This window comes from Rhinoderma darwinii, chromosome 5 (assembly GCF_050947455.1).
Source record: "Rhinoderma darwinii isolate aRhiDar2 chromosome 5, aRhiDar2.hap1, whole genome shotgun sequence".
NCBI classification, from domain to species: Eukaryota; Metazoa; Chordata; class Amphibia; order Anura; family Rhinodermatidae; genus Rhinoderma; species Rhinoderma darwinii.
Window position 1 is genome coordinate 307,877,476 of NC_134691.1, and position 14,809 is coordinate 307,892,284.

Below are 14,809 nucleotides of genomic sequence, written 5' to 3' on the forward strand. Positions count from 1 at the left end.
CTGAATAACCAAGGCTCTCATTTACATACAGTTGGTGGTGTGAACCTGTGGAGAGCTCTTCCATTTCAAGTGTAGCAACTTACTAAACCAAGGAGGAAGAAAATGCCTAAAGATCATGTTATCCATCTCTCCTACATGGAACAGGAGGAAAGGATGCCACAAGCTCTAGGTGCCCTGAACCAGCACCTGATTTTTTGAGGGGCTGAATCACTCATATTAAAGTGTACTCCAGCCTAACTCTTCTAAGCTCTGCCATTCTCCTGCCTTGGACAGGAAGTAGCTAGCTGAAAGCTACCATTATCAGTCAATGGCTGATTGTTTCGTCACCGAAGTAGGCCTTTCCCTACCAAATCTACCTGGAAGTCAATGGCACTGAGGGGATCCTCTACCTCCTATTCTTCATACTGTTCAGAGACATGCTTCCCCTAATCTATGCATCTACATTGTGTACAATGAACCTGTGTTATAAAGTGCCCAACTGTTTATTTGCCCTACAGGGATGTGTTAGTCAGAAAAGAGCATTCACCTGTTGATAGTCTAAAAAGATACAAGATTAACTAAGCAAAATGTACCAGAATTGTTGCACAAAATGCACCAGAATACTGGTGAACATGCCATGTGCCAAATTTATGTGTTTTAGATACTTTTTGCCCTTTCCTAGAAGTTTTAAAAAGTGTCAAGCAAAAAGGGCATGTTAACAGAAGCCATAAAATGCGCATGAGTTATTAATGGCATGCTCCATTTTTTGGCGCAAAGTATTGATGTAAAGAATGCCAGCCAAGAGGTTGTGTAAGCAAGAGAAAAATAACTAATATCTTCAGCAAGATGCGCCAAATTTTTCATGCAGCGTGTGCCACTGTGATACATTTTGTGCGGTTTATGCCGCCTAGTCTATTTTTATATGGTCTATCTTTAAGAGAGTATTCATAAATCTTCACATTTGTCTTTTAAACAAGTTAAAAGGAAGGATTGCTGGTAAAATTAAATGTGACATCAGTGACAGAGGAAGTATCTAACTTCTCTACCTACTAAGATTTCAGCAATATACACTATACAGAGACTATAAAGAAGGTACATTGGATTTTTAGCAAAAAGATGGAGCAGTCTGGGACAGTTTTCGTTCAAATCAACTCTTTAAGACAAATCAAAAGGAACAGAGAATATTTTCTTCACAAAGTACAATAGTAGGGTTCATCCATTCCAAACTTTTCACTTATCACATACTCTTGTACTAGCTCACAATCTTACAGAATTCAAGCACAGTTCACACGAATCCAAAAATTGGCGATATCCCTCTACTTTACAGAGAACAAAGTAAATTCTCACCAGTATCCAGGATCGGAGGCCACGTTCTAATATCCACGGCTGCTGCTGCTTCCCTTGACCGTAACAGTTTACAAATGAGTTGCGTAGTCATTAAGCAGGCAGAACGACTCACCTGGGAGACCGAGAGAAAGAGAATGAGAAAATAATTATGTCTGCTCTCCAAGCTTCCAACTCAACTGCGCTTAGACAAATTCTATTCTCCTCAGGGGGATTCTGCAACCAGGATATTCTTCTTAGACACAAGTTCAATGAATTACATGTGGTAATATTTTGTCTTTTGTAATAAACACGGTTGTGGAAGTCTGGAATTGCTAGGTTGGTCCAGAACTTGCCAAGACATGGAAATAACATCAAGCAAAAGTAAATTAGCAGTTATCTGCGACAGCCAGCAAATCTGTTTTATGTAGTATAATGCTTTCTGTAATATGGCAGATCCGGTGTTGGAATAAAAACAAATATCCTTGCCTGAATGATACAAGATCTTATGCTAGGGCTGAATTTGTATAAGTGCAGGACCGATTTTAGGTTGTAGCGAACTGGGCAACCCACGTAGCAACCTACCTGTAAAACCATCCATTATTATATAGCAGTTAATGGTAGCATTATTTGGCAATTAATATTGCATTATCATGTGGGAACTATATGGCAATATTATGTAACTTCTTGTGATGGCTCAGGAGTGGAGTAAGGAGCAGAGGCCTGGAATATTAAGAAAGTCTATCCAAGCCTACAAAGTCTTCAGGAATCTAACCATAGAGTTGGTATGAATGGAATGTTTTTTGTTTTTTTGATAGGACAAAATTTCAGTCAGCCTAGTTTTGACCTTCTTTAATGAAAGTTGAGGTGATTTCCATTGTAGGCAATATGGATTTTAGCTGCCATACTTATGGAGTTAGTTGGGGTTTTAGCAGCTAGCAATAGCATGGACAGCCTCTTGGAAAATGTAGCGGTTACCCTAGAAATGAGTAGAGTGATTTGTGTCCAGGAGGAGGTCACTTTGGGGCAGGTCCACCAAATGATCCAAGGTCGGGACAACCCCTAAAGCATTGCGAAAACGAGGTGGGAAAAAGTAGTGAACCCTGGAACAAAGTCCTGTGTAGTATTTTAATAGAGGATTCAGTTATTGTATGGCAGCAGTACTAGCATCATTGCAAGGAAACTTAGATGCCAAGGTCTGCAAAGGGAAATTTAGTATCAAGGGGTCTGATTCATTTTGGAATATAGAGATGAGATAATGTCAGGACTGTTCAGAGAGGTTTGGCCCATTTGGGTGAAGAGAAAAGGGTCTAGAAAAAATTAGGTGCATTAGTCTATGGAGTGGTGTTCTCCAGAAGGTAGCTCATGTTCCTCAGTGAAGAGCTGTGTTGTTATTAACTTAGAGCCCATATACGACTAAACCTCTGGACCTCCATCAGCCAAAGTTAGAAGACTGAAGATTTAAAGCAAAGGTTGGTTTAGGTATTATCCTTATCAGTGGGGAAGGGTCAATAATGAGGCGGTAATGTTGTTTTAGTCACCTCCATAGAACTATTGAATGGTGAGTGGTAGAAGAAACTGTCTTTAGCTTGGGTGGTAATGGACCCTTCTTCCACAGCACACTTGGCAGGTTTATTGGTGCAAGGAAAGAGGATTGAATGTGGAACCATAATGTAGCCATGGACCCTGCATTGAACATGGTCAATTAGGCAACCAGAGCTGCTTTGTAATACCGGTATAAGTGAGGTACCAATATACCTCCCAACCTCTTATGGTAGTATATTATTTTCTCCCTGATGCACGGTCGTTTCTGGGCCCAAATAAACTGTGATAATTCTTATTGTACACCAAGACTTCTGAACATTCTTTATATCTTGAGGGCATAGGAGGCACTTCCAGAGGTCCATAAAATATTTGTGCATTCCTAAATAAACCCTTTAAATGTCTATGCTCACCTTTAGTGAACCTACACTTACTTGCATATACAGCAATTCATGAGCAGAAAGGTAACAATAATTGACCAAGGTATCGGATTTCCTCACAGCATCGCTCTCAGCACTAGAACACCCACAGGCTGCTTTGTGGGAGCCTGTGCTTGCTCCTCTATTGTCAGTATATAGACTATTAGTGTTTGTCTGAATGTTTGCCAAGGACAAAACTGCTATGACAGATGATCATTTATGATTTGCTTAGAGGACTACTTTGGCATTATATCAAACTTCACTGAAGCATTGAATCGATCGCTCTGAAGCTCTGCTGTCATATTCTTATTACTGAGATGTAATGTATTACTCAGTAGAGAGAGCAATGCCACGATGAACACCATCAGACACTCTATCAAACTATTGTAAAATATCATAAGCTTTACCAAGTACGTCTACTTAAAGAAACGGGACAAAATTATTATTGTGTCGTTAAAAAGTGTCCTACGAGGGTCTTGAGAACTGATGATATGCCACCTACAGCAAACGGCGCCATTTATAGAAGCTTCTAACACGTAAGATACTTTTCAATGTTGTTCTTCTAAACGCCTGTTACGGCTTTGTGGTATTGGCGTTGCGTGCTAGCTGCAAATGTGCATCATTTTTATCATTGTGTAAAGACATGACTTTGAGCTGGAAATAGGAAACGTGTATAAAGTCAGAGCTGGCCCAGAGATCGCGTCTGTTATAGAACAGTCCTAAGTATTAGAGACATTTACCATGAGCTGTGCAACATTTTATTAAAAATGTCACAAACTGTTATTTTATACTACAAAAACTTGTTTCCGCAGAAGTGTAGTTAAATAATATGAGGTTACTGCTATCCTTACACCTGTCAAAAAGTCTTGTTTTCTCTACTTATGGATTTTCTAATTCTAGACATTGCAGATCCCCAGTAATAGCTGTTTCCATAACTCCCAAAGTATTACATTTTGTCCCCACTTGAATGCGGCCATCTCCGGCCAACTTGTTTTGCAAAACGGGGTCCAGGGATCCTAATACTTCAAATAGGTAGAAATCCAAGAGGTGGGACCACTTCCTATTAGACTATAACAGCATATCATGCTGATATGCCATAAATGTCTAAACTGCAAAAAATTACATTCTAATCCATGTCCTCGCCTTATGAGCAAAATGCAGGGGCGTAGCTAGGGGGGGCAGGCAGGGCATGTGCTCCGGGCACAACTAACAATGAAGAAAGGGGGGGGGCGGAAAGCCCCCTCATTCCCAGTGGCATTGCCTGCATCAGGCAACTGCCACATTAAATTGTATCTGTGTCCTTAGGACGCAGATACAATTGAATACTTTTGCAGAACAAGGAGCTAGCTCCCACCTCTACCATTCACTAAGGCGCTGGGACAGGGTCCCTACACAGGACAGCGCGATGACGCCAATGGATCACGACGGTCTACGCAAGGGCTTTATGGCACTATCTACAGGGGAGTGTGTGTGTGTGGCACTATCCATAAGGGGGTGCTGTGTGGCAGTATCTACAATGAGGGGTGTGGCCCTATCTACAAGGGGGTGGCACGATCTACAAGGAGGGGTGTGGCACTATCTACAAGGAGGGGTGTGGCACTACCTACAGGGGTGGCTGTGTGGCTCGATGTACAAGAGGAGGCTGTTCATTATGTCACCATATAGTCTCATTAGCCTCAGTTATACAATTTGTTTTAGTCTGGCACAATGACCTCTGTAATTTATTACTGTTTAACTATATTGCTTGTAAAATGTACAAATGGTTTTATGCTCGAGTTACATTAAAAAAAAATGTGATAAAAATAATTACACCTCATTGATTGGTAGAGAAAGCAAACATTGTGAGGGGGAAGGAGATGTCAGAAAATAAGTGGGCGGGTGGGGGGGGGGCGCCAAACTGAATCTTTGCCCGGGTGCCGTAGAACCTGGCTACACGTCTGCAAAATTACATACTAAATGATTGCAGAATATCATTATGACAGTATACAGGCACATTTTAGATTAACCCCTTCCCAACCACCCCACGTAGCTTAACGGGGTGCAGCACTGGTCCTTGTGCCTGCAGCCCGTTAATCTACGTGTGCTCCTAACAGAGCACACAGGCGCTCCCCACAGCCCGGCATCTCTCAGTACTGGCTGCTACTAGCAGCCTTAGTACTGGGGGAAAACATCGGGTTGGATCACAGCGCTGATCCGAACCAATTAACCCCTTAAATGCAGCAGTCAATAGCGACCGCCGCATTTAAGTTGTTACAACAATATCGGCACCCCGCTCGCGATTGCGGGGGCCAATTGTTGCTATGGCAATCAGAAGCCTAACAAAGGCTTCCGGTCTGCCATCTATGGAAGGCGATTAATATACCCCCTGTCAGTGTGAAACGGACAGGTATAATACCCTGCAAAACATAAGTATTGCAGGGTATTATAACAACGATCCAACAATTGGATCTTCAAATTTTTTTTAAATCCGTGATTTTATCGTGCAAACACCGTAAAATATAAAAAATATGTTATTTATAGTGCACGGTGAACACCATTAAAAAAAAAGAATAAAGAACAATAGAAGTTTTCACGGCCTAACTCCACTAAATTCAGCAAAAAACCTATGGGATCAAAATGCTCACTATACCCCTAGATAAATTATTTTTAGGGCTGTAGTTTCCCAAATGGGGTCACTTCTGGGGGATGTCCACTGATTTGGTCTCGCAGGGGCTTTGCAAATACGACATGACACCCGACAACCAATCCAGCAAACTTGAGCTCCAAAAGCCAAATAGCGCTGCTTCGCTTCTGAGCCCTGCCGTGTGTCCAAACAGCCGTTTATTACCACATGTGGGGTATTGCCGTAATCAGGAGAAATTGCTTTGCAAATCTTGGAGTGCTTTTTCTTCTTTATTCCTTGTAAAAATTTATAATTTCTAAGTTTTATTGGAAACAATTTAGATTTTCATTTTTACAGACAAATTCCACAAAATTCAGCAAAAAACCTTTGGGGTTAAAAAGCTCTATACACCTTCATAAATTCCTTGAGGGGTGTAGTTTGCCAAATGGTGTCTTTTTGGGAGTGTTTCCATTATTTTGGCCCCACAAGACCTCTTCAAACCTGACATGGTGCCTAAAATATATTCTAATAAAAAGGAGGCCCCATAATCCTCTAGGTGCGCCTTTGCTTCTGAGGCCTGTGCTTTACTACATTAGTACACTAGAGCCACATGTGGGATATTTCTAAAAACTGCAGAATCTGGGCAATAAATATTGAGTTGTGTTTCTCTGGTAAAACCTTTTGTGTTACAGAAAAAAATGGATTAAAATGGATTTTCTGACTAAAATAAAATAAATTTGTAAATTTCCCCTCTACATTGCTCTAATTCCTGTGAAACACCTAAAGGGTTAAGAAAGCTGTTTTGAAAACTTTGAGGGGTGCAGTTTTTAAAATTGGGTGACTTATGGGGGTTTCTAATATATAAGGCCCTCAAAGCCACTTCAGAACTGAACTCATACCTATAAAGATAGGTTTTGGAAATTTTCTTGAAAATGTGAGAAATTGCTGCTAAAGTTCTAAGCCTTGTAAAGTCCTAGAAAAAAAAAAAAGAATGTTCAAAGAACGATGCCAACATAAAGTAGACATATGGGAAATGTTAATTAGTAACTATTTTGTCTGGTATTGCTATCTGTTTTACAAGCAGATAAATTTAAATTTAGAAAAATTCTAATTTTTGCAAATTTCCTCTAAAGTTTGGATTTTTTCACAAACAAATACTGAACTTATTGATCAAATTTTTCCACTAACAAAGTACAGTATGTCATGAGAAAACAATCTCAGAGTCGCTTGGATCGGTAAAAGCATTCCCAAGTTATTACCACATAAAGTGACACGTCAGATTTGAAAAAAATCGGCTGCGTCCACAAGGCCAAAACAAGCTCAGTCCTTACGGAGTTAAACAGCTCTGATTATTGGACACACATGTTATATCGGATAAAGGCGTTTTCCAGAAATCGAAACTTCAAGATTTTCCTAATGGTGCCTCACGGAGAATTGCCTACATTGTACAATTCATTTATGAAAATTTCTTATTATCAGGTCTGTACTCGTTTCCAGCCTCTGGATATAAACAAGAATGTAATCTGCATTCATAGGAAATTTAGATTTTTAAAATTATGATGAATTGATGCACAAAGTGTATTAAACAATGACTTAACTTTTCATCATATAGTAAAATAAAGTTTTATTTACACAAAACTGAAGAGTCCAGTCTAGCTCTGCTACATTACACCTGTACAAGTCTTAAGCCCGGCTTCAACACATTAATGTTATTTTTTGTATAATTAAAGGCTTCTTTCCATAGGAACTTCTCAGTTTTCAAGATTTCTGCTTGGTGTAATTCATTCATTGAGAACATTCATAGTTTTACTTTCAGTAGATCAAATTCTGTCCGTGGTCATGTGATGGACACACTGGTGCTCGGATCATTAGAAGACACAGCTCTGATACGCATACCGTAACTATAACGATCCCAGCACCTGTGTGTCCATCACATGACCATGGACAGAATTTTACTCACTGGAAGTAAATAACGAAGCTTCCTACTGAATAACAACAAGCAGAGATCTTGAAAACCAAGAGGAAATAGAGAAATTATATTTAAAAATTGTACAACTTAACTTTAATTGGCTAAAACCGGACAACACCTTTAATTTAGTGCAGTGTAGGTATAACCAGAATTCATAGGGCCCCATAGCAGAATGAGATAGACCCCTAATACCTAGTGACAGGAAAATTAAACAGCAGTGGAAGTTTTAATAATTATTTAAGAATAAAAGTGCCATATATCAGAGAACCCACGAAGTGCTAGACAGCAGAAGGCTGTTATTCCTCACAAAGTGGGCCCCCTCAACCTATGGGCCCAATAGCAGCTACGACGGCTATAGTTACGCTCAAGGCGGTGTATTCTGTGTGTAGCATCAAAAACTTCTAATTGTACATTATTTAGGACATTAGAAGTAAAAAGCCTTATATTCAGCAATCTTAAGAAGTTCAGATATTATAAGACAACGCTAAAGGTACTTTTATACAGCCCGACGTAGGCGGCGTAAACGAGCGCCGATCAACGAGACAGCTCGTTCATCGGCGCTCGTTTGCTCCTTTCACAAGGAGTTACGTATGGGGATGACGGCTCGTTACTCCGATCTCTCGTCCCCATACATTTCTATCATGTCTGCAGCACATCTCCGTGTTTACACAGGTTGATGTGCTGCCGACAAGAATAATAGTTTCGGCATTTAAAACGATGCGATCAGCCGATGAACGGGCATTTGCTCGTTTATCGGCTGATCGTTGGCCTTTTTACACAGGGCAATTATCAGGAGTTCTGTGAACGCTCGTTTGCCCGATAATTAGTTGGTGTAAAAGGGCCTTTACTCTTCTTTGATAAGTCACAGTATTCAGTAAATAGTCAAGCTAAATGCAGTTTCTTCATTGTCACTTGCTGATAAGCAGGCATTTAGCAATTAGGTGGGGACCTTCTAAATTTGCATATAGCACATACTAAGAAGAACAAAAACAAATTGAATGACTATAATTAATATGCAGTTTCCCGCCACAACATTTTTGATGTGGATAATTGAAGCCTGTACAATTAACAAGCATGAGAAACACATGGAAATCAATTTCACTAAAAAGTTACGGAATAATTATTCACATTACTTAAAAGGTAATTAAGATCAGTTTAATCTAATGTATATATTGTAGTAAAATAATTCATACAATGAACTAGTTAGACACACCACACCTGCCTTTAGAGGGAGCTCCACCTGCTCAGATGAGGCTATTATAGGAAGCTCTACCATCGCAACCAAACTCATGTTATCCAGCCGCAACATAGATATTGAATAATGAACGAATGACCCAAATGAACAGTAAGTGGCAATAAACGTTGATGTGGTTCCCATGCGTGATGAAGATCAAGCTAAATGCATGCATGGAGTAACCATATAAAATATAATGCACTTGATGTATCTGAGAGTCCCACAGAGGAAGAGGGTGCTTGTCGGGTAGGCCTTATTTCTAAATCTGTAAGGATGCCCACTTCCTGATAGGCACCCCAATGTTAGAAAATAAGTATAGTAAACTATAAACCTTTTATCCAACAAAGGATATGATGCGGGAGGGTGGAGGGGTTGCTGGCAAAGAACTCCTGGGTTGTACTCTGCCAGGACGGAGGAAAGCATCATTTCTTCTCTAGGTGGATTTAGGTCCTTGTTCTCAGTGATGGGGAAGGGAATTTACTATAAATACTATATAATACAGTCTTCATAGAGTGATATTTAATGTCCTCTCAATCATAGCAGAGAGGATCTTCTTTTATTTTCTCACTAGGAGCTTCTAATCATGGGAAAAATATCAGCAAGATGAGAAAGAGCTGAAGACATTAACTTTAGTGGAAGCTTTTGCTTTCTCATTAAATTATAAAAGTGTTCTGCTAAACAAAATTCCATAGTGATCATATGGAGCTATACTTCTTATGCAAAGAAAATGCAACTCTCACAGTGAAGGGGAATGTCATTTTTATATAACAATAACTTTTTAATAGGACAACATGAGCCTATACCAAGACGATCAACGTGAAGAAGTTCCATATACACTACCGTTCAAAAGTTTAGGGTCACTTAGAAATTTCCTTATTTTTGCAAGAAAAGCACCGTTTTTTTCAATGAAGATAACATTAAATTAATCAGAAATACACTCTACACATTGTTAATGTGCTAAATGACTATTCTAGCTGCAAACGTCTGGTTTTTAATGCAATATCTACATAGGTGTGTAGAGGCCCATTTCCAGCAACCATCACTCCAGTGTTCTAATGGTACATTGTGTTTGCTAACTGTGTTAGAAGGCTAATGGATGATTAGGAAACACTTGAAAACCCTTGTGCAATTATGTTAGCAACGCTGTAAACAGTTTTGCTGTTTAGAGGAGCTATAAAACTGCACTTCCTTTGAGCTAGTTGAGAATCTGGAGCATTACATTTGTGGGTTCGATTAAACTCTCAAAATGGCTAGAAAAAGAGAGCTTTCATGTGAAACTCGACAGTCTATTCTTGTTCTTAGAAATGAAGGCTATTCCATGCGAGAAATTGCCAAGAAACTGAAGATTTCCTACAACGGTGTGTACTACTCCCTTCAGAGGACAGCACAAACAGGCTCTAACCAGAGTAGAAAGAGAAGTGGGAGGCCCCGCTGCACAACTGAACAACAAGACAAGTACATTAGAGTCTCTAGTTTGAGAAATAGACGCCTCACAGGTCCTCAACTGGCAGCTTCATTAAATAGTACCCGCAAAACGCCAGTGTCAACGTCTACAGTGAAGAGGCGACTCCGGGATGCTGGCCTTCAGGGCAGAGTGGCAAAGAAAAAGCCATATCTGAGACTGGCTAATAAAAGGAAAAGATTAATATGGGCAAAAGCACACAGATATTGGACAGAGGAAGATTGGAAAAAAGTGTTATGGACAGGCGAATCGAAGTTTGAGGTGTTTGGATCACATAGAAGAACATTTGTGAGGCGCAGAACAACTGAAAAGATGCTGGAAGAGTGCCTGACGCCATCTGTCAAGCATGGTGGAGGTAATGTGATGGTCTGGGGTAAAGTGGGAGATTTGTACAAGGTAAAAGGGATTTTGAATAAGGAAGGCTATCACTCCATTTTGCAACGCAATGCCATACCCTGTGGACAGCGCTTGATTGGAGCCAATTTCATCCTACAACAGGACAATGACCCAAAGCACACCTCCAAATTATGCAAGAACTATTTAGGGAAGAAGCAGGCAGCTGGTATTCTATCTGTAATGGAGTGGCCAGCGCAGTCACCAGATCTCAACCCCATAGAGCTGTTGTGGGAGCAGCTTGACCGTATGGTATGCAAGAAGTGCTCATCCAGCCAATCCAAGCCAATCCAACTCTGGAAGCATGGGGTCAAATTTCTCCCAATTACCTCAGCAAATTAACAGCTAGAATGCCAAAGGTCTGCAATGCTGTAATTGCTGCAAATGGAGCATTCTTTGACGAAAGCAAAGTTTGAAGGAGAAATTTTTTATTTGAAATAAAAATCATTATTTCTAACCTTGTCAATGTCTTGACTATATTTTCTAGTCATTTTGCAGCTCATTTGATAAATAGAAGTGTGAGTTTTCATGGAAAGCACAAAATTGTCTGGGTGACCCCAAACTTTTGAACGGTAGTGTATGTTGTTATTTGACTATACATAGTGCAAATTATGATGGCTCATAGAATGGCTGCTTGTACTCCGCTCATTTTAAGATGATGGATCCATAACTTACCTCAACAATCATTTTCACTGTAGGTAGCGTTGTTGCAATGTTCTGTGGGTGTGGAGGTCGCACAGTTATAGGCACACAGCCCGCATACAGACAGCCATAAAATGCTGCAATCAGATCTATGCCTGCAAAGCAGAATCAGAAATGTGATCAGCGGATAACTTAGGGAATATATGTCCCACCACTAATAACATCAATCACATTTTACCTTAAAATCAAAAGATCTGCACTAAAGATTCCCTTTAATTTTAAGGAATACGCCCTTGAAGGAATGCTACTTAATCTCGTTGGCTACATTGTAATTTAAGAGATTCACATTACATTGTGCAAGTAGAGAGCATGGAAAATAGCTGAGAAATGTCAGTCTTGTCTGAAGGTAGTAAGATGCTGAATTATACGGATACTGGGAGAAATGAGTCTTTACAATGCTGAATTGACATACTGGTAGGAGAGGCAGAAATCTATGGCACCGCTGCCTCCCCTGACTGAGTGAAAACTGTACACCACCTACTTGCAGTGCATAGAATATAAATGACAGCAGTTCTACAGTATTCTTGCGGTGCAACTAGGAAGCAAGGTGTCTTATATAATATGGTATTTTACAAAAGTTTAAGAATATACCTGGAGGATACACAAGAGCCACATGATCGCCATCTTGTAAGTGTCCCCTTTCCATCAACATCACTGCTATTTTCTCAGCCCGTTTATGTAACTGGCTGCACGTCAGAGAGTTGGCTATTGTTCCCTGTAAACAAAAATACAGGAAGATAAAATCACATAAATAAAATAAAAAAGGAAACTACACTTTAATCTGAATGAGGAAAAACTTTATTGCAGGTCGGATGTACAAGAGACACTTTTTCTCCCTTAATTTGTATAAAAATAATTTACATGGCCAAAGACGCCTCATGCCCTGAGCTATCCCATAAAGGTTTTGAGCTTCGATTTTCTGTCAATGGATATTGAACCAATCCCCATAATAAGAATTAGTTATATCACACAGGACTCAATGAAGCCGCTATTAAAGTTGTTTTACATGGACTAGAGGGCTTCATATTAGTATTTAATTTGCAGCCCGGACTGTGTATAAACACTCATTCATGGCACATGGATTGATTACCATAAAACGGAAAGATGGAGGGCATTTTAATGAACTTTTGTCTGTATTGAGTGAACAATCGCAAATAAATTCACAAAGGCTGGCCACCCACTGTAGCTTGCTCAGTGTGTTCATACATGTGCACTGTGGGGTGTATATGTGCAAGAACTCAACTCAGGGATGTGAATCTGGACCCAACACCATCTGTGGAATGAAGTTGGGAGGCAGAAACTAGTGGAGGGAAGAACTGATATAGTGGTGCCAGTAATATTTAGGGTAGAACTTCATGTTGACACCTGCGCCCTGCTGGCGGCATAGACAAGATTCACTACAGGTAGGACAGCCTGTTTGTGGCACTCATGCATACGACTCCAGGGCACTGACGTAGGGCTATAACGTCATGTGTCACAGCCACCTGCCAGCTAGCCTTTTTGCAGACAGATATTATATAAGAACAAGAACTGGATGTGATGTTTCTGTAGTGAACATTATGAATTCTACTTTAAAGGGAACCTGTCACCAGCATTTCACCTATTGAGCTTTACTTATCCCTCGCTGGCCGCTGCTATCAAAAGTTCATTGCCGTTATTCCCTCTCCTAAACTCCTCCCCCGACTGTAAATACCGGTCTGCAAACGTTTTGCGCCTTTTATTGTAATAATCCGGTGTCCCTTTGTGCGCACACACCAGAATAGGACATCCATGCACAAGCGCAGGGTCATGTGTGCTGGGGGGGAGGCAAGGAGCTGTCAATCAAAAGTAAGGAGGCGGGATTAACTCGGAAAGACTTGAGGAATGAAGATTTGACTCTTTTCAAACGAAGATTTGACTCTTTTCAAACGAAGATTTGACTCTTTTCAAACGAAGATTTGACTCTTTTCAAACGAAGATTTGACTCTTTTCAAACGAAGATTTGACTCTTTTCAAACGAAGATTTGACTCTTTTCAAATGAAGATTTGATTCTTATGCTCATTTGCATACGGTGCGGAAACACTAAAAAACGGAATACTAAAGCTATAGAGCCGACTAAGAAGAAGATTATAGGTTATATAGAAATTATTTTTCACCCACTACCACCAGGTATTGCTGGTTTAATTGGTGAAATGCTGGTGACAGGTTCCCTTTAAGCTATCAGGGGTTTATTGTGGCCTCTTTCAGTATTATAAATTGACAATGTGGCCTTTGGGTAACAAAAAACAAAAACAAACTATAATTTAGAAATACAAAAACCTCTAAAAATCACATCTCTGCTTAGACCATTTGCAATACAATCAAGAGCCGACTTGTTTATGTTTAGAAAATTATAAGCTGGAGATGTTTTCCTAGAAAACAATGGGAGTACAGGACAAGGAAAGTAAAATAAAAGTTTGGACACAATTTTATGGAAAAATATTGCATGAAGAATAAGTTGCACAAAAGATCTAACAAACAACTCTCAAACAATCATTACAAATATTGTATGAACGGTCACCACCCTTATCAGAGATAGAATGATACATTTACTGTATTTTTGTTCCATCTTCGTATGTGACCCCCAATATGTTAGCTGGTGTGTCACACAATATAATTATGTCACATTGAACTTTTCAGTAGATCACTAGGACTGAAGGCCTTACCCTTGAGTTTAATAATGTATAAAGCACATGATCAGGAGTCGTTTGAGCTCTCCATTGCAGAACTTCAGACAAGAATAAGAACTAGAAAACAAAAACACAAATTCATATTATATGTCGTACATTATAAATCAAAAAATCTAAATGTACGAATTGTTTAGATGAGCGTAATCCGTGATGGTATATCACAACAGCACATCACGGCATATAAGGGAGGGTCTAACTCAGGTTTAACCTATTCCCCCTTCCCCATAGCTGGTTTCCACCTAGGTTGGGCTAGTGGTCTTACAAAGTCACCACAGCAGCAAACAAGGAAAGAAGGAACCAGCGTGAGTGAACATGTTCATCCTTCTCCTACAAGCGATTGTGTATTGTGAACAGTATTGGTTTTACACATAAGGTGACTGTAGGCACAGATTGGCTGGCGCCTTGGACTACGCCCATCAAATAGGCTATGTCAAAAGTCATATATGGCTTTAAAATGTTTGCCTGCTATTAGAAA

The 14,809-nt window shown here is 39.9% G+C and overlaps 1 protein-coding gene across 7 annotated transcripts in view; it reads right to left on the minus strand.

The window, feature by feature from the left end:
- Positions 1–14,809, minus strand: part of DIP2C (disco interacting protein 2 homolog C) — a 443,314-nt gene that overhangs the window by 58,491 nt on the left and 370,014 nt on the right. For all 7 annotated transcript variants that reach the window (XM_075827418.1, XM_075827421.1, XM_075827417.1 and 4 more), the window contains 4 exons: positions 14,311–14,391; positions 12,217–12,340; positions 11,599–11,720; positions 1,327–1,438 (listed from right to left, as the gene is read on the minus strand). In XM_075827418.1, the coding sequence (XP_075683533.1) occupies positions 1,327–1,438; positions 11,599–11,720; positions 12,217–12,340; positions 14,311–14,391 (439 nt within the window). The remainder of the gene's footprint in view (positions 1–1,326; positions 1,439–11,598; positions 11,721–12,216; positions 12,341–14,310; positions 14,392–14,809) is intronic.